Below are 25,063 nucleotides of genomic sequence, written 5' to 3' on the forward strand. Positions count from 1 at the left end.
AGGTCCCAGGGCCAGGGCCACGCTTCGGCGGGAGGCTCCCAGGACACCTCTGAAGYGTAGGCACAGCCACGGGGGCTGCGTTGTCCCACAGGGAGCCCTGCTCTCACAGGTCTGCACCCACTTTCGCCCGCGCCCAGAGGAAGGGMAGCGCTTAGAGGGGAAAATGCACCCGACGCTGAGCGGCGCAGAACGGGCATCCCCGGGGTGCAGAGGGTCTCCAGCCACTGGCCCACTGCTAACCAGCAAGTTCTGACTGTACTAGAAATAAACTTTTATTTACATCCCCACCTAAGTCCGCACGCTCAAAAGCTCCGTTCACACCACAGTCTGCAGCCTTCTGTCTGACCTGCTGCCTGCCAAGGCGCCATGAAAGGCAGAAGGCTGCAACTCACACGCTGTTAAAAACCCCCATTATCCCCAAAAAAAGTTTGACACTGATGAAAAGAAGGATATTTAGCAGTCGTGTAGACTAAAGGAGTCAAATTCTCTGCAGGAACAACTCCGGAGTCAACTAGAATCAATGGAGTTAGGCCAGCAAAGATTTTGTCCCTGTGTGTGCATTTCCTAGACAAAGCAAACATCTTTGTCATTCTGAGCTGAAAACATCTTCTAAAACGGATACTTTAGGATGCAGTGTCTTTGCCAGAATGGAAAAGGCTTCGTTTCACTGTGCGTCTTGGTATCTCTCTCTCTCTCTCTCTCTCTCATAAAAAAAAATAAAGTAAAACAATTTCCTCAAGTCAAGTCTGCCTCCAACAGAATTCATTATTTATTTTTTAAATCCAGAAATGATTTCAGCTTGCACCCCAGGTGGGAAGTTAAAAAGAGGGAACCGATTTGAAAGTTTGTCACAGTAGGCAGAACAGTCGCTTTGCAGCCCTTGCCTGGCTAAGGGTGCACTGCTTCACAGCTACACTGTAAAGTGTTAAAAATCATCCCCACCCACCCCTGAATATATATATATGTATAAAAAAAAATCCCCGTCCATCTCTCAGTACACAAAAGGACCTCATCACACTGCAAAAATAGCAGTACCCACTTTGGTCAATTAAAACAAACAGAAAAAGCATACGTTACTCTTTTTTTTCTTTTAAATCTGTGTACTTACCTATAATAACCAATACAGCTAAAAGCACTACCTACATAGGCAAAACTTGGTATTGCATAATTCGTATAAATTTGAACCCCCTCCCCCCAAATATTAATTGGAAGATGAAAAACATGAAAGGTTAATAGAAAAAACACCAAAATACTGAAAATATTGCTGGTCGATTACAATTTTTAAGCGGCAACTATACACAGCCATGATATGCTTTATAAATGTGAGATAAAGGTATAACTGTCTAAAAAATCCATGATGTCACACTTTTTCCCATCTGGAGTACAAAATATTTTGTCATAAAAATGGTAAAGATTTAAAATGATAATAAATGCAGCAAAACAAGTGTAGTGATGTCAATTTTTTTGTGTTTTTTGTTTTTTTGTTTTTTTCCGTTTTTTAGATTTCAAGGCAAGGCACGTAATGTGGACATTATATCTTCGTGCAAATTAGGATTACTGGAAAGAGTATTTTAACTGATTATTTTTTTAAAGAGACGTAGAGGCAAAATTTGTCTGCCCATGCACATTATATATCTGTCATTATGTGAAATTTGTTGAACAAGGCTAATTTCTGAAAGCACCATGCAAGTTTTCAGCACCCTGTGATTAGACCTACTTTAAGAGTGCATTGTTTTAAATATAACGTATCCCCATCCTGGTATTCCCAGTTTGTAAACGGTAAGCTTTGCCCTTGTGGCATGGATTTGCCCGTCTCTTTGTCTCTGTGATGCAGATTTTACAGAACCAGAGGTAAAACCTATGGGTTCTTGATGCAACCATAACTTTAAATAAATAAATCCTACCCCTCTCTGGAGGCAGCAGCTAACCAACATAAATGCTGTGTTTCCATTGATTTCTTCTTCTCAAGGACATGATTTGTCTTGATTTAATGCCTTTTAATGCCCTCAAAAACTGAGAGGAAGAATAAATTTGTTCCAAGTAATTTTTCATTCTTTTTTTAATCCCCTCAATTTAGAGTCCAAGGGCTGAAGGACTTATAATGATGACCCCTTAGATACGGTTTTTAAATTGCACTTGCCTCTATAAGTGTTTCTTCAGCGGGGAAAATGTTTAGGTTTTTTCTTTCTGTTTTTACTGTTGCATGAGGAGATAACACTTTTACCTACATAGAGGCATTTCTTCCATAAAGCCCGTGTGTTCATACTGACTTTGAAAATTCCAAACCGGGTAACACACTAGAAAAGGCTTGGTGAAGGGCCAGAGTTTAATAAATCCACACTGATAACTAAAGGCTACAGAGCTTATTCTTAAAACGTCTAGAAATCAGAGTGTTGAGCAAATGGCTGGCTCACGGCCCTTGCCCTCCTGCAGCGCCGCTGCTGCCGCCTAGCCTTTGTTTTGTGAGATAACCAGGAACAGTGATCCCATGCGTAAACAACAAGAATACTAAACCAATAAAACTAGCTTATCATGCAAATATTAAGGCATCTAGAAAGTCAGTTAAAATATATTGTCAGAGACAGAACATCTATTTCCCAGCAGACTTCATATAACAAAGGCTACTTAGCAGCGGCTGCATTCTACCCATCAGTGAAATACCATCGACCCTCTATTATGTCATTACAGTTTCAATCGTAAGGGAATTAGTGATTGTAAGTGCTGCAATTGCTGGTCTATTTTTCTTCTTTCTTCAGTTTCGTTTCTCATCCTTTCTTCCTTTCTTTTTTCTTTTTTTTTTTTNTTTTTTTTTCCCTCAGTTGCTTGTTTCTGCTTGAAGGAAAGGCTCTCCAATTATGTTCAAACCATAATTTGGGACATTTGTCGGCAGGATCGGTGTCCTATTTGATACTTGAAAAGGAACCAAGCTAGCCCAGGTACCAGGACTGTTGAAAAATGGGGAGGGGGGAGGAAAGAGACAAGGGGAGAGAGAGAGAAAATGAAACACTAGTTAAGCATCTTGCAAAAAACTGAACACGATGAATTTGAATGARTCAAGCAATAGTCACTATAAACAGCACTACTTAAGATAAAATAAGAAACCATATTTGTGAACATCAGTTGAACTTCAACTATACAGAATTTTCTTTGCAAAAGCATAACTTACTTGAAGAAAGGTAATTTTGTCAATATCTCAATTGCAAGTAGTGTTACTATTATCTTACACTAAATTGCTTGTTTAGCTATGAAAAAACTCCAGAGGCAAGTGAGCAGAGGAGATACAGCCAAACCATGTATGTGACACCACATGGAACCACAGATATTGTTTAAGAGCTAACGAGATTCATTACAGTGTGCAAGTTAGACTGCTCTTTCAAGAAGACAAAATAAAGGTTCAGTGTTTAAGTTCTCTGTGCATTTTTCTACTCTTGCATACCAGCAGTTTATCCTCAGATCACAAACTGTGCCCCAAAGTGCACAAGTTCCCTGTAGAATAGACAGCTTGGACTAKAAGAGCTTTAATATTTGGGGAAAAAAATCTTTTTTTTTCTTTTCTAGATATTTTTGGAAAAATAGCACAGGATAATACAGAACCCAGTCATGTATACAATTGCTGTCAGTGGTAGCAATGAGTATCACACATTTTTCAACCAAATTATGAGAAAGGAAACCTTTTCAAAGAAACTTGAATCACCATTTCAAAAGCACCTATGTCCCTGATGCGTCTAAGTCCCAATGACACTCACATTTTTACCAAGTACTCACTAGTAGTAGGTACTGTACCCACTATTAAGCATTTGCAAGATGGGCACTTGAAGAAAGAAGGCCTGAGCTGCCTTTATTCGGTAGCCAGAGCAGACCCTGAGCAGCCTTTTACTTAGATGTGTTTCTGGCAACTCAGAAATAATGGGCTTTTGAGAAAGTCTGGTCAAATTTATTCAGAAGGAAAACGGCATCATTATGTCAGCAATCATTACCAAACAAGGAAAAACAAAACTGGACACACAGTGTGCAAACACTTGCTTCCTTCACATTGTGTCGCATCGAGTGTTTCTCTACACCAGACACGTGTACAAACACAGCTCCTTTCTTGGAAATACGCATTGGGRTTAGATGGTAACACCTTTAAAATCTGAAAATGCTGACATCATATTTTTGTGAGGGCAGGACACTGCAAGTTTTCTTTCTTCTGTTTCTTTGGTCACCCCTCTGTAATACCCTCTCCAAGGATGAGCCTGTACACTTCTGGGTAATGCTAGCAGCAGGCATTAAGAGGAAGACAGACCCTTTTTAACTACTTTAAATTTATATATGATAATTACACTTGCTTGGCAGGTTTATGTAATCCTTTGAGTTGCTACTGTGTGAATGCTGAAGAGAGGAATCAACTTATTTTGTAAAATCCAGTAATCATGTTCCTCAGGTGATTCATACTAAAATTAATGGCAATAGTTTCTGTCATCTACTGATGTTCAATATTCTTCACCTTTCTAAATCTCTTCATTTACTATTTTGCTTTACATACCAAAATGTGGAAAACTGGCAGCCCTGCCTGTCTCAGTCATGGCCAAACTTTGAAGGGTGCAGAACTGATTTTATCCTCAAGGAATTATAAAAAGGATGGATTCCCTAAGATGTCTTTAATATGTCTGCAGTAACAATAATATTCGATAGCTTTTCTTTTCAATTGGGCATATTCTTGAAGATTTTCTGAAAATCCATTTTTTTAATCCTTTAACAAAATGCTGGCTGTATTTTCAAAATATAAGATCAGCTAATCTGTTTGATTAAAGATTAAAAACAATCTAGTTGACTGTTCCAAATGCAATAGTTTTTGTTGTTGAAAAAATACCTTTTTTAAATTCAAACTCCGCATTTCTATAACAAATGTTAAAGTAACTGCAAAGACTTAAACCCATTTATGCATGACAGATTTGTCCAATATGATCTGATGAAAAGATTATGGTTCTAAAAAACATGTTCTATATCAGAACATCTGAGAGACTTTATTGTTCCAACTCATTCTTCATCTTCCCTCACAATTCATGTTTGAAAAGGTATTTCTGGTTCCTATCTCTTTGGATTTTAGTGATGCTAAGAAGTAAATTATGAAATAACAGCAACAACAGAAATCATTTCCAAGTATAGCGCTTTGTAAAAATAGGAAATAGGAATAAAGGAAAACAGAACAAAACAAAAAGCAGACTTGTTTGTTTAAAAGCTGCCTGAATACATGCCTTACAGTATACAGTGCTTTACCGTCCTGTTAGACAGGATTTACAGTATTTAGCCACTTTACATAAAATATAACAATAACTAAACGAATGTAAATTTTGTGTCAGATTAACACAGTATTACGTGTTAAAACATTTTTTGTTGCAAAGGCTAGATATACTGCCTTCAGATTATCTTTCTGGAGAATTACAGTGCACTTCAGTGGCTGGATGTTTATGTGGTTTTTTTTTTTGTTTTAAAGTTGACAACCTTCTAATGTCTACAGTGGATAAGGGAAACCAGTTAACGCTGATAAAGAACAAATTACTATTTGTAACAGCTTTTTTATCCAGTACTTCACATAGAGGAGACAGAGTTCTTGATATTTCGGAAAGTGCTCAATAAAAATAAATTGTAGTAAGTGACTAATAGGACTGTCATTGCCATATGACTAACAAATTTAATATAGATGTTTATTTAAACCTTTCAAACCTGCCATCTTATATTATGGCCATGACAAAAATGTAGTGTGCAATAAATTTGTCTATGCTGCTTATGAATCCTCAGGGAGGAATAAATCTCCTATGTCAATGCTACGCAGATCCCAAACGAGTTTTACAAGTCTCTTACTCGTGGCACACGGGTCAAGCACTGGGGGACACTGATGGTTGCTACGGGGCTGCCTTCCAGCCGCTGGAGGTAACGGTGAGCCCGCCTKCGCCCCCGCGGCGCTGATGCACGGACACGCCGTTCCTGCGCTGTGTTTGCAAAAGGAGCCGCTCCTCAGGTGTCCCGATGTCTCTGACCTACGCTCGCCCACTGGGCAGCAGCTAGGTCTCACCCACAGCAAGGAAGGACAGGATTTTCAAAGCGTGATGAGCTCAGACTGCATTTTAGGGACTAAACTTCAGGAATTATCAAATTGCTTTTTGATGAAATTGCATCCTGGGACACCTCAGTCCTGGTACCACCAGCAAGTACTTAGTGCAAATTGAGGAGGAAACACCAACTAAAACTATTGATATAAACAGTACAATGAAGCACTAATCAYGGCTTAGTGCTCTGAAAACTGCAGTGAGGCAAAGAATAACCAGAAGTGTAACTCAGGCTTTGCTAAGCTGCAAATATACAGTTGTCTATCTCACATTCCCACAAAAAAATTCCCATAAAAGTTATAGTAAATTTAGCTTAACGTTCAATTGCCATATGAGCCACTCCCTCCTTTGCAGTTCCCCAGGGCTTTCGTGTGCAACTGAAGACAAGGCTAGCACCCATCATGCGAGCCAGACTGACAGCATAGGAGATCAATATTCTCTGTCAGTTTTCTCGAACTTGCTCTGAAGCGATTTTCTGTAAGAACATGACAGCTGAGTTTCTACCACAAAAAACATCTGTGATTTCTCCACAGAGCTGCCTAGCAAAATCACCGGTTAATGCTAACTACAAAACAAACTCTGGTTTGTTTCCTTCACCACACTGTTTGGTGGCCTGTGTAAGGCCCAGGTAAGCTTTCAGCCCTTGGTTGCAGAGACCTTTTCTTTGTTCACTGGGTGCCACAACACAGGGGAAGAGCAAGGTGTGCCCAAGCTCTGCTGCTGCCCGGTGCAGGTGGGAGCTGGCTGTCCCAGCGGAAGCTAAAGGGACATGCATCTGCCCTCCAGATAAATATCTGTTCCTCCAGACAAAAGAAGTACTGTATGTATGATTGGGAAAAAAGTGTCTACTGCACTCCTCAGCTCATTTCTCCTGAAGAAATCTGTGGAGCCTTGGGCTGACTGAGGTTATAGTATTCTACTATACACTTGTATACACTTGTCACTTGGACATAAAATGAGATCTCTCCCCCAACACCACAAACCTTGTGATTATGTCTTGAACAAAATTACAAGAAAATCACCATCAGACAGTGCTTGCAGTTACCTGTGAGATTCGGACCAGTAGCCCTTGCGAGAGAGACTGGCTCACAAGACCACCTTCCTGAAGCCTTATACCTCAGAGTAATTTTACTAGCAGAGGCAGTGTTCTCTCACCATATCTAGCTTATCAGTATCAGAAGTGCTATACAGGCACCATTCCTTTGTCTATCCACAGCAAATAGTTTGTTTATCCATTCAAATGTATTAAAACAGCAAAGAAAAACTCTGCAAGTATCCTAGAGGGTTAACATTCTCTGTTACAGCTTTAACATGCTAATTCAATCAAGGTTTCTGCCAAGAGTTCCTTCTAAAGATAATAATTGCTCTTTCAAGAAGCTCTGATTAAAATATTACTGGAATGGACCACTAGCAGTACCAGTATTAAAGGCATATATAGTCCACTTTCGAGATTATAATCATATAAAGACAATAATAAAGTTTAAAAAACAAATACAATAAAGAATAAATCCAATTAGACTTCGGAAGCATTTTAATATTCTTATTTTCCACCAGTTAATATATTTTCAAAATTTTCAAAAGTCTATAAAGAGTATTGCATCATCCAGAGAGGAAAGTCTCCTACTAAAACAGCAGTCTCCTAAAACAGTATTTTCCTCTTGCAACCTTACTGGCATTTGCATGAACATACCAGCTAACCCAAGGTAAACCACAACATGCCAGACCAATCTTTGGCTGAAAGAGGTAGAAATGCCTTTGATGTTGACAGAAATGTCACAAGTGAGTTACCAAGTAAGGTTATTCTAAATCTATATTAAGCAAGTGCTCCCCCACAGAAATACAGGGAACGCTACCATTTCAAATTGTGGCAATCGTATGAACTTTGGAAGAGCAGTTGTGCTAACCTCTGTGCCCTAGACAAATTTCAACTCACACATTTCTGCTGAAAGAATAACCATCCCTCAACATCTACTTAATGCAATACTTCTGCTACTCTCTACGCTACACTAGTATCTGCAGCTAAACATCTGCCAAACGTCACCTCCAAGGTGGGTTTTTATTTCAAGAGATATCATATTAAGTATATCCCTGCTTAACTTAGGAAGATTTCCACAGTTTAGTTGGGCACATACCATCTGTCTAGCAAATGGAGGAGGTGAAGACCTTCTGACTTATGCCTGGAGGAGGGAAAGGGGGATTCTGCTGTTGTGATGCTGTCTCTTCCTGCAGAGACAGAGTGACAAAAAATGTAAAGAAGGGTCAGGGAGAGGCCACACAGCTGCCTGATATTAAAGTAAGTCCATAAAGTAAGTCCACAGCAGAAATAGGGCCCAGAGAAAAGCTGTGTGCCCATTCTGTGCTCTGGAGCACTTGTGCATGTGTGTTTGGAGCAAGGCTGGGGCTGAAGGAGGTGTGCAAACACATGCATGCACACGGAGCGCAGCAACCGAGGGGACACTCCGCTCCTATAGAGCCAAACCATGGAGAGTGAGTGCTTGAGCGACTTATGTCGCCTACGAGAAACAGCCTCTGCTCTTTCAAATAAGCTTACTGAAACAAATAAATAACAATACAACTACGAGTACAGTGATGGTCCAAGGAGAAGACAGCTGTGGGGATGTGCAAAGGAAAGGGCCTCCCTTAAATGTCCAAACTACTTTTTTCCCCCTCCAAATCTATGGTGACTCTCTCTTCAAAAATTGCCAGCAGACATATTTGTAAACTTAATCAAAGCAGCATTTACATGTTTTTCCCAGATTTTTTAATTCCCAACTGCAATTTGTTAATTTCTGTATCTTACCACTTTAAAAAAATTAAATGTTCACTTATCTGTATACTTTATCTGCATAATTAAATGCAGATAATCCTAGCTGCAGAAAAAAAAAATAAAGTGTATTTTTATTGCTTCAGAAGAACATTTGGAGGTAAGATGATCCAGAAGCAGAAATCTGGAGTAACCAAGGGGTTAAAGATAAAATTTACACTTGGGAATTCTCTGCAATATGCTCCTCCTTCCCTAGCAGTGCTGCCAAAAATCATCTGACAGGAAACTTAAGATTAAGTTTGTCCTACCTAAGTGAACAAAGAGTGCTCAGAACAGGCAACCAGTTTACTGCAGAGCGGGAACTTTCTAATCCTGCTGGAATCCGCAGTGCTGCTCAGAAAACTGAAGTTGTTTTCTTTACTCTAACATCTTGCTTCAGGATCATCTCATTTTGGTCACACTGCAGTTTTTGCTGCCTCTCCCATAAAGGTTAACTTAAAGCTCCAAACATAATCATGTGGAAAATGGACATTATTGATTCCTATGGTTCATTATTCCCCCATTCTAAGTCCCTGAAGTTCAAGTTCAATCTGGAATTACATCATGTCTGGTTTCTCCTGGTTACCAGACAGCTTGAGACGTGACCACAGCTACAGAAAAAACAAACAGCCTTCTTCACGCTTCGGCTCCCCTATCGATTCAAACATAAACTTTTTTTCTTTCTCTCAAGTATGCTTCAAGTATGGAGCATGGTTAATTTAGAGATTAAGTTCCAAATTAGATTATCTAATGGCATCTTAATGGATTGCTGACCCATTTCCTGTGGGATGGCAGCATGCAAGTCTGGCTTGAATACAATTAATTTCTTAGGAAGTGTTCTGAAGACGTTTGCCTAGATGGAGAGGAAACATAATGTTCTGTGCATCTTTCTGTATTACAGGGTTGGGTGAAACTATTAGCGATAGCAACTCAAATTGATAAAGACAAGGTTTTCCTTTTGTGAATACTTTTACCATCAGGAAAGTTGGCATTTCTGCTCTTAAACTTCAATGCCTGAATTGATACTTTTCTTCTTAAACGCTACAGAACAGAGGCCAGGGAGGGCAGGGTGGGAGGGGTGGGGGAGAAGGCAGGGAGAACCATTGCTCTAACAGGTGTTTGCATTTGCCAAAACATGTGTGCCAAAAGCAAAGCTGTTGAATGTGTTACTTTGGTTGTTTTTGACAGATTCAAAACATATGCAAGGACCTGTGATACAAAAGCAATTCTTACCAATTTTCACTCTCCCCCCTACTCCTTTCACAAAGCAGAGATTATTCCATTTGACTGCATTATCAGCACTATTATCATAACCCCAGAGTGGTGCTGGGGAAAAAGTGCTGCTTGCAAATTGAACATGTGAACACCCCTACAGCTAAAGCTGAGAAGGAAATTCAGCTCTGAGAATAAAAGTCCCCTCAGGAGCTCCAGGAACAAACCAGCTGTTGTACTGTCCCTATGTGTCAAGATAACAGACTGAAGGCAGGAAATGCTAACCTAGCACATTTTTGCCTGGGTAGTGTCAATGTAACATTAAAGTAGCAGTTAACTCACAAAACTAACAAAGTAAGATTGTTTAAAAAATAGTTAATAATAAAAAACTATTTAAGAAAATCTGAGTTAAAATGTACAGTTTGGTATTGAAAATTTGTTTACAGTTTGTGAAAGACTTTGAAATACTCAATATGCTATAAAAGAGTTCGGTCATGCAGTCCCTTGTAAGTTGTCCCATTGGAATTAATTAATATCCACAGAGTAACAGACCACTTGAGACCTTGTCTCAAGCTCTTGGATGAGACTCTGCCCCCTCCCCCCCACTTTCTCTCACTCATGTCTTAAGTTCACTTCTTGCCTACATCCTAGCTCTCACATGGCGCCTCAGACTGTGTTTTCCTTATCGAGCCTTACTAATTCACACAGCCCTCACCTTCTGTTTCTAGGAATATAAACTTATCACAAAATTGCAGATATGCAATTATATATATATATATATATGTATATATGTATATTTAGTAGGTTCTGGGTATCTCTTTCACCTGTATAGCAAAAATTGACTTAGGCAGTCCTGTAGCATCTGAGACCTTAATTCTAGTGATATGCTTAAATGTTGTTCAGAGTTCAGCAGATATAGTAAAATATATACCATAAATGTTACAAATAAGCAATTACAAATTTACTTCTAGATAGTCAGAGAACTAGGAATCGAACAAAAATTACTTCCAAGTATCTTACCAAATGAATAGGATTTCTTTCTCATTTTTAGGATGTTCACAGGGTATTTTGTAAAAGTATTTCCTCTAAAGACACCAACTAAGAAAAGTATTCAGCTAGCTTTTAATATAATTGTCTATTACAACTGTTTCATTTTGGAATAAAATGGTGCACCAAAGGGGATTTATTTTATTTTATTCAAATTCTCTTTCAGCCACTGCCCATTCTTTTGCAAGTACATCACCACTGTCCTGTATCCAGGACTGCAAGTGAAAATAGGTAAATAATTTCATATGGAAAGAAAGGCCCAGCAAGTTTACTTTGAAATATAGATACTACTTTTCTTGTCAAGCAAGGTAGGGAGTTACTAATAAGAAAATCGACAAAAAAACCCCAACTGTTTTTATCATCTTTCTCTCTTCCCAAGCCTTCGGGGTATAGGTCACTGGTAATGCCCCAAGAGAAAGCTTTCATCTCGGTCGCCTCCGTTACCTGATTTCTGTACAGACTGGACAGGTAGTATTCAGGCATTGCCAACTCTTTGACCTTCTTCAGGTCAAAATTTCTGGAAAATCAGTATGCTTAACATAATTGCAAAATCCTGCTTTAAAAAATGAAACTGAGCAGCATCCTAATGCATACTTTGCAGGAATAAATTTATAAAATAGTTTTGCAGTAGAAAAATTGACTTTCTGAACAATAATATGTCTTTTTTCTTTCTTTTTTTTTTTCCAACAGCAACAATTCCTTTCCAGAATACATTCTTCCTTTTAGTGTTACAAAGGCTMACTACTCATTAATCTACACTTGAATCATTTTTGTTCTTAGATCCTCACTTACACGGATATTTGAAGAAGAATGCTATACTTCAAGGGCCAGATTGTAAAAGCCATCTACTTAGGGAGAATTACGATAACACTTCTTTGTCCTCAAAGCCTGTGCGTGTATGGTCTAGACGTGGTCAGCAGACACCCTTGGAATAGTACAGGTGCAAGCACACCCAGCAGCACTGACGTACAGGTAGGGTCAAGTAGGCAGATAGCATCTGAGCAGTTTTGCATATAAAGGTGGGAGGATCATGCAACATTCCTGCATTCATCATCAGATGTTCCTTGGTCATCAGTAGGAAATCATCTTCCCCCCTTTCTTTTCAAAATTTACACCTAATGATCACGTGTGATGGTACTAAAAAACAAAATTCAACAAACCTTGGTTCAGCACTTCAACCAGTGTAAGTAGGCAATGCTTTAAAGAGGGGTGCAGAGTGATGACTGATTTAAACTATTCAAGGATGGGCAGTTGTGAGATAATTTACTAACTCATGTCAGCGTGCTGGGAAAGTAACATCCTTTGTAGTGGGAGAATAAATCACTCCCTCTGCGCTACATTAGCTCAGTTTGGACTCTTAGTAGTATATTGAAATCTGTGCCAGTTACTGCATGATGGGGATTTATAATGTGAATCACAGCCCTTGAGGAGCTGAAGTGAATCCATTAGCTAATCTTCCATTGTATCATTTAATCTATGATGGGGGAAGGGACTACACTGTGAGTTTTCACCAGAATTACTCCAGATTTTCAATATTATTACACAGATAATGCAGAAAGTGTGTGCAGTTTAGTAAGTAAGTCACCATTGACACGTCAGTAAAATAACAATGTTCACAGTATTTAAACTTCGGTTTTGTAAACAATACTTAATTTCAAATTCCATAATTAGGCCTCTGAGTCAGTAYCCAAAAGCCTCAAACCTTCTAGCAATCCACAGTACAGTATAGCACATTAAAAAGCTTTTTGCAAAGATTTCATATATTCACACTCACATGTACATACATACTTACACAGCCTATCTAGAAGTAACTGCACTCTCATGTGTACACAAATGTCCAAGAAGTATTTAAAATTATTCTGAGGGACCAAATAGCTAATGCTTCATTTGTTGGGGTCGTGATCTGCAGCCTTTACTTTACACGTACAATCCCCACTAGGTGCTGAGTGTTACCGAGAACCCTGCAGGTCAAAGAACTGAAAGACTGATGTACCACCTAATAATGCCTATTTATTTATACACCTATGCAGACACACACACCCCTACTATTACCATAACTGATGACAAAAAAGAGGTAAAAGATAGTAATGTATAATTGATTATTGTACCAAAACCTAAAGCTTTTCTTGCATAAAAAAAAGGAATTGTCTTTTGTGAAGATCCAGTCCTAATTATTTTGTCATTTACTTTAAAAAGGAGAAGGAGATGGTTTGTATCTCACCTTCATGTACATGTTAGTGACCTAAATCTACACCAGCTGATTAGTGATAAGTGTTTCTATAGATAGTATGATTATTATGATTATCATTGCCCAAAACACCACCACCTCAGAAATTTTACTCACCTATATCTTTTTATTAACACCATCTTTTCTTTGTAGTAACAACTGATCACCGAGAAATATGACTGTAAACTCTAAAAACCACAATTTCATAATTTCATTCTTTAAGCCTAAAATCAAAGATCATCTGAATGTCTATTCAAGAGATGTACATGTTTTGTTCAAATGCTAACATATATTCCTTAACAGGGCTGCTAAAACAGATACTGTAGCTCAATGTAACTTTTTTAGATGTAGTGTAGCGGGTGGAAATAATTAAAATGTTACCTTTGCCAAGTAATTCCCAATGTATCCTCACTGGCACTGGGGTATAAATGCCTGCTGTTTTGATTCACGGTCCAGTCACAAATCCTCAGCTGTCAATTGAAACCTAGCAGTCAGATATGGATCGAGTACTACAGTTTTTAGTATTTAAATGAATACATGCAAACTAGTACTGTACATGGCAAAAGCCTTACTTTCCAAAGAAGTAATTTTAAAAAAGAAAACAAACAAACAAAAATAACTTAATGAAAAATAAGTGCCTACAGATTTGCTTAAGATAATGCCACTTTAATATGCTCCTCTATTAATAAAGCATAAAAGAGTAACTAGTGTTTAGCACATAACAATTAGCCATTATTAGATTACAAACGGAGCTGGAATAAAAGAAAATGTTAATATTCAATAGTGAAATATTTTAAGAAAGAAAATCAAAATGCTGTATTCTATAAGCAATGCTCTAAATAATGTGTATTAAGTTAAAGTCAAATATAATCAATATCTCAAAGCATGCATTTGGTGAAACACAGACGACATGCAATTTATAGAAAAATTGCTTGAATTACACAAACTGTATGGCCTTATCTTRCTATTTAAGAAGGGTAAAGGAATTTTGTAATTGAAGTTTATTAATTTGGTGTTACTGAGAGTGGTTTTACTTAGCAAGAGGTGATAAAATAATCTAATCTTGTTCTAGACTTGGAATAATAGCATTTAAAATATTTTATTACATTTTAATATAATAAGGAATGTATTAAATGTAAGCTGAAACAAATTCTTCCCAGATCCTCAGATCATCAGTTCTGCCTTCACAGATTGTTCAAGTAACCCTATATAGCTCTGTTTGTTTAACAGCTGCCTTATGGTGCTAGCAGATTTATTGAAAAGATATACTGCTTATTTTTAAGAAAGTAAACTTATCTGGCTTGTGAAGAAAACATATAAAAAGCATACATTTCAGTCTCTGTATAGCCATGCTACATATAAATCACTGTACCATCATGTATGATAGAGCACTCTGAATTGAAAATAACTGTTGCTGAGTTTAATTGCATTCAACACAATTCAGCTTTCTCTATGCATATTCACAGTCTTCACGGTGCACAGGCTACAGCAAGCAAACTAAAATAAATTATTTTCACAGGAGCACAATTAATTACAGTCTTTTCCTGTACATATACATATGGTCAGGACAAGACAATATTGCAAATCTGACCCTGTGTGGCTGTTATACTCATAAGCTTCCTGCTGTTAAGGTCTGAGAAATGGAAATGTTAGTCTCTGATGTTTTCATAGGGATTGTTTCTTGTTTGTTATCTAAAGAACTCGAAGGGAACTTCTAAAGGCCACTAAAAGCATGACTAAACCACATGAAATTAASCAGAAAAGGAAACACACAGTCTAAAAGTTTGCTAGAGGTAACTGTGAAGAACACATTAGATGTTTAAAGAGAAGGGTAAGAAAATACTTTGTACAGTCACTTTATAAAATGGTACGGTAAATCCGATTTTAACTGAAGACATAGAAAAATGTATCAGCTCAGTTACTCAGTGTGCAGTAGCTGTATTTCTGCTATAATCTTTAAGAATGTGTCATCATTTTCATTGCAGAAGTGTATTTTAAGGCCTTATAATTATAAAACTCACTTTCAGCTGAAATATAAGACCTAAATTTTTTTTAAAAAAGTGTAAAATTTAAAAATAAATACTCTTTGGCCGAGCAAAACAAATGCTAGAATCCTAAACTTAATGCTACCGAATGATTTGATGCACTTAGATTTAACTCAAAAATCTGGCAAGCATTTACTTTGCAGTAGAACCTGACTGCACTTGCAATTTAGGGGAAACAATACAGGTTGATACATTACATATTAATAAATCAGCTATTACACTCAACAGTAATACTCTTCCCATAGTTTGTACAACAAATACAATTTTATACAATTAACATATTAAAGTTGTAATTAAAAAAGATCAAAAACGAGCTTTTCAAATCTATTTCAAAAATGTCTGTAATGGCATATATCGTAATATACACACCCCAACACACGAACAGCTAAATACTGAAATAATACTTATGGAACATACGTATTTTAAATACATGCTGTACAAACATACCTACAAGTACATGAAGATTCATACTATACCAGATATATAGTTAGTAYAAGCTATACCAGCTATGCTTGACTTGTAGTAATGACAAGTATTAGAAAAACTGGAAATCYGTATGATGTTCTGTGACAAGCCTGRGACTGCACTGGCTGTGTCGAAAACCACCTTCCCAACACTAAAATCTGATTTTTCCACACTTCTTGGCAGCCTCATATAGCTGCCATTTTGTTTTTAAAAGTTAACATGCTAGGAAAATGTTTTTTTTTTCTTTCTGATGTAAAATTTTCTCTCCCAAATCGCTCCTGCTTGGAGGTCAGTATGCCTAAGACAGAAGGTTAGGATAACAAACTATTTAGAAATATCACTTGAAGAGTTGGCATCACTCACATTCACTGAGTACTTCCTGGGTAAAAAGGCTGGAAAAGCCTAAAAGAGCTCTAAGACACCRCCCGCTGTCCCCATCCCCGCTCTGTTTGAAGGAAGAAGACATCTGTTTGGAGCACCAGCAGGAATGCTGCCCACAGAGGACACACGGACAGCCTCGTAGGAAAAGCCTGGCAGCAGAGCCCTGACGGATGCGCCTGGCTCTGGGAGGACGTGGCGCACTTAAGCACAGTGCTTTGCACTCTGTGTGTTGTCTGGARTCATGCTGAATGCTTTCTGGCCAGTTACAGGTCTTAGAGTAACTTCAGTGGCCTTTAAAATTATGCCATGGTGTCAGGTGCAGAGGAGAAGGCACTCTTGCCCGCAGCAACCCCTAGAAGAGTTTGTGCACAGGAGATATGAAAAGGAGAGGCAGGAAACTACTTGTAGGCTGCCTGAGAAAGCTTGAATTCCCTGGCAGATGGACTTAACAAATAGTCCGAGCCAGATGTGTTTAATAAATGCTGAAAAACTTTACTAATGTTCTCAAAAATATGTTTTGAATGCAGAATAAATGACATGATTTGGCATGTGACAGGGTGAAAAGTCTTTCCTAGAAGGCTGCTGGAAAGGCCTGCCTTCCAGTCTCACAGCTTTGCCACTTGGAGCAAGGCAAGCCACACAAACTCTCTTCCAGTAATGTTTTCCACCCACACAACATTACTGGGTATTTTTTAATTTCTTTCTCACCTAAGCACCCATAAGCAGAACATGGAGCTGTGCCATGAGGAGAAAAGGGGGCCTGGCTTCACAGTGCACCACAAGGCCTCACTGGCAGCYGGACCACCCCCAAGACTTGGCTCTGCAGCGCTCTTTTGCCCCGGGATGCATCCTCATCACGACACTCACGAGCAAGGAGAGAGCTCAAGGCTGGCACTAAAGACTACCCGGCTGCAAGTACTTCTGCAGTGAGCCCATGCAGCTCGCTCACCCCCTCCAGCAGCTCACATGAAGGGGCCACCAGCCCATGGACCAGCCAAAACTGGACTCAGCCCATCCCGATCCCTGCCACCGGCCACAGCCATTCACTTCCCCTGTTCCTGTTTTGCCACCAGTTATGTGGCACCAAGCACAGTCTCGCCTTGCAGGCTGCTCCAAGGCCCTGTAGTGTGCAGCTCTGTTCTGCCAGAGAACCAGACTATCACCATCACTATCTTTTCTTTCTATATTGGGCTATCCTGCAGCATTTCCCATACGCAGCTGTCATGTACATTAACATCCTATAGCCAACAGCTCAACCTCTAATCAGAGTTTGAATAATTTTAAGGGTTAATATTTAAGTAAGTTTTGTTTTCTCATATTTAAAGAGCAGTCATCTAAGATTAATACATACTTCAAGCTTCTTCGATGATTAGTAAAAGTAAACAAATATTTTGGCAAGTGTAATAGGAGACTGTACTATAGTTTCTGCCATTTGAGAAAAGCCCATAAAACTTAACATTTGCATATTGTCATTGTTTTGACTGAAACTTCCTTTAAATGTGTTTCCTTTCCAGCAAGCATATGTGAAAGGTGACCTCTTATCCATTTACATACCTTCCTCATGCTCACGTGACCAAGTTTTACGTCAAACTGTCAATTATGATAAGGCACACAATAAGAACAGCCTAAGTGTTGATAACCTGTTTCCTGGCTTTACTGAGAAGTTCTGTTAAGAGTCTACTTGTGTTCTTCTTCCAGGCTTTTGCTGAAAGCAAAAGCAACATCCACCCAAAATATCTTAAAAACAGATACTGTGCTTTCAGTGGACATTTAAGTTTACAATTTCCATGATGAACAGTATGAAGAGAATTCAATTTTGAATTGCATAATTCAGTAACTAAAGGATGCATCTGGAAAGAACAACTTCCTACTAAAGAGGCAGGGCAGTCCTGTGTGTAGGAAATAAAAAGCTATTTGCAATTTTCTCATTTTACATTTTAGAGACCTGAAGTGTTTATTATAGCTGTATATGTGGCAAAATGTCTCACTAATAAATGCCAAAGCTGTGTGAAAAACATGAATACCGCACACCACATGCAGAAAGCCCAAGCTGTAGTGAAATCCATGCAGATGTGTTAAGAAGTGCAAGGACTAAAAGAGTTTATCAGATCCTCAGTAACTAGGCCAGCACAAGTTAGCACATTTTACTAGCACAGACAGTAATGTTTGAGAGGTCATTGATTTCATGCACCTCAAATAACTATTCCATTTACAGCTATTTTTTAAATTAAAACCAAAAATGCCAGTCCCAGGCCCCAAGCTGCACTGAAACTGAGTAATATCTTGGCCAAGAAGGAAAGCATTAGTTAGTTATTTTGTTCATTCCTATAGAAAGTTGATTAATTCTGAAACCATTAATCTGTACTTCCAGTAAATCTATCTACCTACCTACCTATCCATCTATCTTTTTATGTTCTTTGCACAGCTAAAGTCTGCAACTGCTATTTCTGGCAACATTCTAGGTAGGTTTGAAGCTTGAAATAGTATCAATTTATTTCTAAGTGTTCATTATTTCACAAATCTAATGATTTCATTTAGTTAAGACTATAAACATGATGAGGTTACAGAAAGATCATCTGATATCCATGAGAATTCTGGTCCACTGACCATTAAGACGTTTGTTACTGAATTAATGRTTTCTCCATTAAAGTTATATAGCCATAAGAATGAAATTACAACTAAAACTTGGCACAGGGACTCTGTTCACTGTAGAAGACTGAATTTGACTAAGTTACCTCAATCTGTTGTTTTTTTCCTCTACTATGGACTTTGAAACCATGCATCTTCAGAAAGTGCACACACAAACAGTGGGTGAATCAGAGAGAGAAAGGGAAAAAAGGGAWGCTGCCACCAACGTGAAGATCATTCAACCTTTTTTGTATACAAAACTCAGTAAAGATGTTTCTTAATGCAGATGACAAAGTATTAGATTTGACTTAATAAAATCACCTTACCAACGATCAACAGCAAAATTAAGAAAAATGCCCTCACTTGGGTACTAACTCTTACCATTCCCCCTTCCCCTCACTCCACTGGCCTCCCCCAGGTACACTGCTAACACGTTACCAACRACCAACCCCTGGAAGCAGAAACAGAATCAAAGAAAATCGAGTGGTCAGAAACAACTTGCAATAGGTATTTCGGAGCAGCTGGCATTACATGACTTTTCTACAACAAAATGGTGACTGTTCAGATGTCACTCACACAACAGGCTTGTTTTGTTACTGCTACTGTTACAGTATAGAATACCTGGCATTTCCAGGCAGTTAAACCCTAGAACTACCAGGAACCATAGCAGAAAGTGGACTGTATAGTTACAATTCCTGGTTATAATCTCATCTTTCTAACTATCGATGTAGTATCCTAAGTAATGCCTGTAACACYGCTTTTTCCACAACATTCAAATCAGTAAATGTAAAAATATTACTCCCATAGGTGCTATTATACACTATCTTTCAAAACTGTATTTAATGCTTCCCATCTAAATGGAAGTATTTCAGATAGTTTGTGCTATAAATTGTTATTGGAAGTCCTAGTAAATTGTCACTTTGTCAAAAGTTTTCCATGTAAGCATGCATTGCAAACTGTGTGATTAACTCCTACATTTATCATTGTTATTGTAATTTATATTGGCTAAATTATGGATMTTTCAAAAACAAAAAGCATTTAATAATATATGCCAATATTTCTCATAACTAGAAAGAATAAATCTTTATAAAGCCCCCACCAATGAAGTAAAAAATGCACTGGTGACAATATTTATTCTTAAGAGGTCAATGTATATTACAGGATATGGTGAATGTTTAAAAGATCTCTCTGGAACTAAAACTATTGACTTTCTAATTTAGATTTTCTTTCAGCTAATACAAAATGATTGATTGCCTTTATTTCATGTACCCCTTGATTTTCCTTTTCATTCATCATGGGCTGCTTTAAAACAAATGCATTTAGAACCTGCCACAAGAGTGGTCTCTCTTAAATTGTTGTAAAGTAATGAAAGGACATAGTAAATCAATCTCATTTCTGCCTTACAAAAGGATAGACTTTACTCTATTGAAGTCATTTAGACAATTTCAGTTCTCTAACCCCCACTTCCCCTGACCACTTTCTGGATAATAAATGTATATGACACTGTCATCTCTGAGATTCTTTCAGAATTGAAGAGGATGAGGGTAATTAATTCACTAGAAAATTATTTTTTGTATGTTGTATTTATATACTCATTTATCCATCTGAAAAAGTTTCATTGTTCATTCTGTTCTTGCAAGATTTTCAGTAGGACACACTATTAACCTAATAGTGTACGCATTTTTGTGTACAACCATTCAAACCCCCCCCCCCCCACACACACACACGCATGCACACACACACACTCTCTTTCCCTCTTCCTCTCTCTCAGGCAAGCATACACACACATCTCTTACATAATTTACAAAACAACAGCGAATTCACAGTAAAGAGGAAACTATGACACAATTTTTCAACTTATRATATGGCTCACTGTTCAGCAATTGATGTACCTGAATTAATATAATGAGACTATGAAGCAATGCACTTTAGAAGGGAGAACACTACATTCACACAGTGGCACTGAARAAGAATAAATTTCTATTTATGTAGTCTATATAAGAGCTAATTTATTTTTCCCTTTTCCCTTGATCCATGGGGCCACATGTTTTATCTTGAAAGGGAGTATAAAACACGGTGCTTGTAAACACCAAAGGGAATGACCCTTGAGATCACTCTCAAGTTTATATTCCTATGACACTGCTGAAATCTCCACAAAAACAAAAATATATAGAAGATGCATTAAATAAGCATTATGTAATTTACATGTGAGAAGGTGTTTGCAACTCTTTCATGAAATTGAAAGAAGGGGAAGTGGGATTAAGCTGTAGTATATTTATGGAAAATTGTGTCTATTCATGTGCAGTGAAAAAGAACTAACACTTTTTTGTTCATCTCCAGAGTAACTGGATGTCAGAAAACTGCCAAAGAATACTGTGTAAAAACCTCACATGCAAAATTTTCCAGAAAACATATACAGTGTTTAAAAAGAGAGATCTGTGTGTTTTAGAATACAATAAACACATACTGTACATCTGTCAGGAAGAATTATATTATAGTAATTATAATACATATAACAATATTTGAGAGGTGAATAAAGCAAAATACCAGAAAATTTACTGAAAAACCAATGGTTGGCAAAAACCACTAATTATCATTTAGTATTTTCATAACTGTGTACAGATGTTTCCAGTTAGGTTTCGCTGGTCAAAAAAAAAAAAAAAAAAAAAAAAAAAGTTGGCAAAATGTCAACAATCTTCAATAAACTCCCATATTTACGATTTTGTCTGAACTCTGCATGTGGTGACCTTTAAAACAGATATACTGCCACCTTGCCCTAGGAGTGGGTAAGGATAGGGTGTTCCATATGAAGCATGGTTTAGCCGTATCATGACAAATATAACAGGTAGGTTTTAACAAAAATGATACAGGCATGTGTACCAACTGTTGATAGGTCCCCAAGCATGAGAACAAAATCTAGTGTAATAAATAATGACTACTTAACAGCTTTTTTCTTCCTGTCACCTTCAATTTTTTCTTGTAACACTTTACATGCTGTTAATTTCAAAGTTCTCTACTGTTAAGATCTAAGAGCAACATATACACACATCATAAAATAAGTTAAAGTTCTAATGAGTCTGAATTTATTTCTGTTACTAGCAATGTAGGATTTCTGTATTTGCATAGCCTTGCTATTGACTGCAGTTAATTTGTTTGTAAACTATCATTAATCTTGACTGTATATTTTCACAGTTTGGGTAAACACTTCATTTGCATTAAATTTACAGCATTAATGAGATGTGAAACTTAAAATGCTACTGGAAACAAAAATGATGTAAGAAACTAGAACACAAACGTGTTTTTATCACATTTTAAATCAGCAAACCAATTTAAAACTTCTAAAGGAGGAATGACGATTGGTTGCATTGAGTGTTTGGTTTTATAACCCATCTTCTGGAATCAAAATGCAGAAATGTAGGAATAAACCTCTAAAAAATACAAAATAGCTTGAGAATAAAATTTCAACAGCTTATTCTTTACTGATTTTGAAATGAGTACTCACTGTTGTTCCTTGTGCACTTTACTCTTATTTCTAACATCCAATTAAAGGTGATATGTATGAGCTCTTGAAAAATAAAGTAATTGAAAGAAATATTATTAAAAGTCCCTTAAGATGGCACAAACCTAAGAAATATAGTATATGCTAAGCTGACATTTCTTAAAGGGCTTGTTTTTGTTTGGAATAAAGCTAGTCTTCAGAAGACAAATACGGAAAGCCTTCAGATCCCATTCTAACCCGAGATAACAGTGGCAGCACGTAGAAAAATAGTATCGCAAAAGCTTGTCTATATCATTACACCTATGTGAAACTTGCCCACCTGTTGCTGGTGTAGGAAGGATGGGTCTCTTGGGCTTAGTCCCACATATCGATTGGCTTGGGTTGTGCCTGAGGCTGTGTAGGCTGATTAAGGAAGAACAAAAGAGATTGATAAAAAMGCCAACCTATCATAACTATTACCCTGTGCAGGTACAGTATAGATATGAGAGATCCAGAGTTATGATCTGCAATATATAGGATGTGTCTGTGTTTTTCTTTTATTTAAACTTTAACATAATGCAAAAGAAAAAATGGACCAAATTTAGAAAGGTATGTGCAAATTCCTATGAACTTCAATGGAAGCTGCATGTGAAAATCAAAATCAGAATGATGACTGTAGTTAAATTAAAAATCCTCTGATTACTAAATATCTTTTTWAAAATCATTTAAAATAWTTAAAATGTGTATTTGAAAACATTATTGGCCTGATTCTTATTCCTGCAAAACAAAAGTAAATTTACAACAAAATTTGTGGGATTATGCTGTTGTCACTGTTGAGAGAACAAAGAAGTACTAGTGTACACTGATTCTTACTGTTGTGTGTGCCTACCACAAAACTGTAACAGAATAACAAAAATTGGAATTAAAAGCTTAGCTTACTTATGTGGCATAAAATTAATCTTTACAGTACTTTGGAAAAAGGATGCAATCTGATTAGTATTTTCATGAGAAGGCAGCTATTTTTTTATTGTGTAACATAATACTAAACATTTAACTCCTTCATGCATCCAGAAATAACATTTACTCAGGGGGRCCATTTAAGAAAATCTCTTATCCGATAACGTAGCTTAAAGAAATCCTTCTCTGATGGAAAAAGGAACGATAGCTGATGCTGGGACTGGTTAACAAGATTTGGATCCTTCACCTATAGGTTATATTTCCCTCTGACCTTTGTCAGTCATCWTTAAAAGTCACGATCTCCTCATGGCTATTGGGGGCGTTTATGAAATGAGGTTGGTGGTCTTACTCCACTTTCCAGTGTGGAGGATCATACTGCATATACATACACACAGTAGCTGGAGAGGAACTAGATGGGAGTACTTATTAAATTCACCCATCAGTACTAAAGTCACACAGCAAACACAAGTAAATGAAATTATTCTGATTCCAAGGTCTTTAAAAAGAGACTTCTTATAGTAAACAKTTTTTTTAACTGAAAAACTGTCATAACAATGAGTTATTGGAAAGAAACTGTGGTGGAGGCCATAGGATTCCCCAGATATTATCAAAGCCTGCTGTTCTTTCTCATTAAAAACAATTCTGCTGTAGCATTTCAGAATCAAAAGCATTACCAATCATCTACCATTGCATTCTCACCAGGCAGAATGATTGTTAAAATTTGTTTCCCAACTATATGTTTTACATATGTATGTATGTTGGTATGTATGTATATTTTGAAACAATATATCAATTATTGGAAATAAATTTAAAATTTTCCCTTAAAATTTATTTAGGTATGATTTTCTCCTTGGGTTATGACCTATCTAAAGAAAGGGTTTTTATGAYGCATAATAGAGCATATATATTTTCATACATAATTTATGTACCAGCAGGACATGACTCTTCTTGTTTTGTTGTTTCCTTCACCAAAAAGCTATATTCCTTTGCTTCTTGTTACGTTTGTCTTCAGTTATCAACATGTTTTTGGAAGACCTTACCAAGGAGGTGCGCCATTGTACAACTGTGTAAAGCCTCTCTTTGAATATGTAGCATTTCATGCCATCTCACATGAACAACTGGCACATTCAGATAAAAWTTTTACATAGTTATTATTATTATTATCATTATTATTAATGTGCTGTTGTGGCAGACATTGGATCTTTAGGCAACAGATGGCTTACAGACTATTTTGTAAGTGTGAAGAGGCCCTACTTCAAAGATCTAAGCAGTTGCTTCAAAGGTGATAATCAGGTGTCTCAGTCACAAAGAAATTCAAAGGAACTTGGGTGCCAACTTCTTTAAATGACTTTGAAACTTTAATCCCAACTTTTTCGTTAAGTAGCAGGACAAAAATAATGAACAGATTAGGTCTACTTTCCTATAACAGTCTCTAACATGATTAGACAACCTGAAGCACCTCAGCATGGTTCTGACGTGGTATTTGTTCCTTCTTCTGTGGGTGTCAGAGACCCTGTTGTCATTGAAGACAGATGTTTGGGCAAGGGACCATTACTTCAAACAAGAAGTAGGATCAAGCCATGAATACTTGAAACTAGACATGAACTCACTTTTCCTGCCTATTCTGGACCAAAATTTGAGATAGCATGTGTTTGCCGCTAAAGCTAAGTCTTCTCAAAAAAAGACAGAACTGCACTATAAGCCACCAGAGGGGATACAGATCCAGTGTAC

The 25,063-nt window shown here is 37.4% G+C and overlaps 1 protein-coding gene across 3 annotated transcripts in view; it reads right to left on the reverse strand.

The window, feature by feature from the left end:
- NFIB (nuclear factor I B) overlaps positions 1 to 25,063 on the reverse strand; it is a 174,394-nt gene that overhangs the window by 3,561 nt on the left and 145,770 nt on the right. For 2 of the 3 annotated variants that reach the window (XM_085310586.1, XM_085310587.1), the window contains exons 10-12: positions 22,716 to 22,798; positions 13,760 to 13,848; positions 1 to 2,945 (exon numbers count right to left, since the gene is read on the reverse strand). The exon at positions 1 to 2,945 is cut by the window's left edge and continues 3,561 nt beyond it. In XM_085310586.1, the coding sequence (XP_085166712.1) occupies positions 2,816 to 2,945; positions 13,760 to 13,848; positions 22,716 to 22,798 (302 nt within the window). In that variant the 3' untranslated portion in view covers positions 1 to 2,815. The remainder of the gene's footprint in view (positions 2,946 to 13,759; positions 13,849 to 22,715; positions 22,799 to 25,063) is intronic. The other variant, XM_085310588.1, reaches the window with a different exon arrangement.

This window comes from Rhea americana, unplaced genomic scaffold (genome assembly GCF_003343005.1).
Source record: "Rhea americana isolate MKP2758 unplaced genomic scaffold, rheAme1 scaffold_320, whole genome shotgun sequence".
Taxonomy (NCBI): Eukaryota; Metazoa; Chordata; class Aves; order Rheiformes; family Rheidae; genus Rhea; species Rhea americana.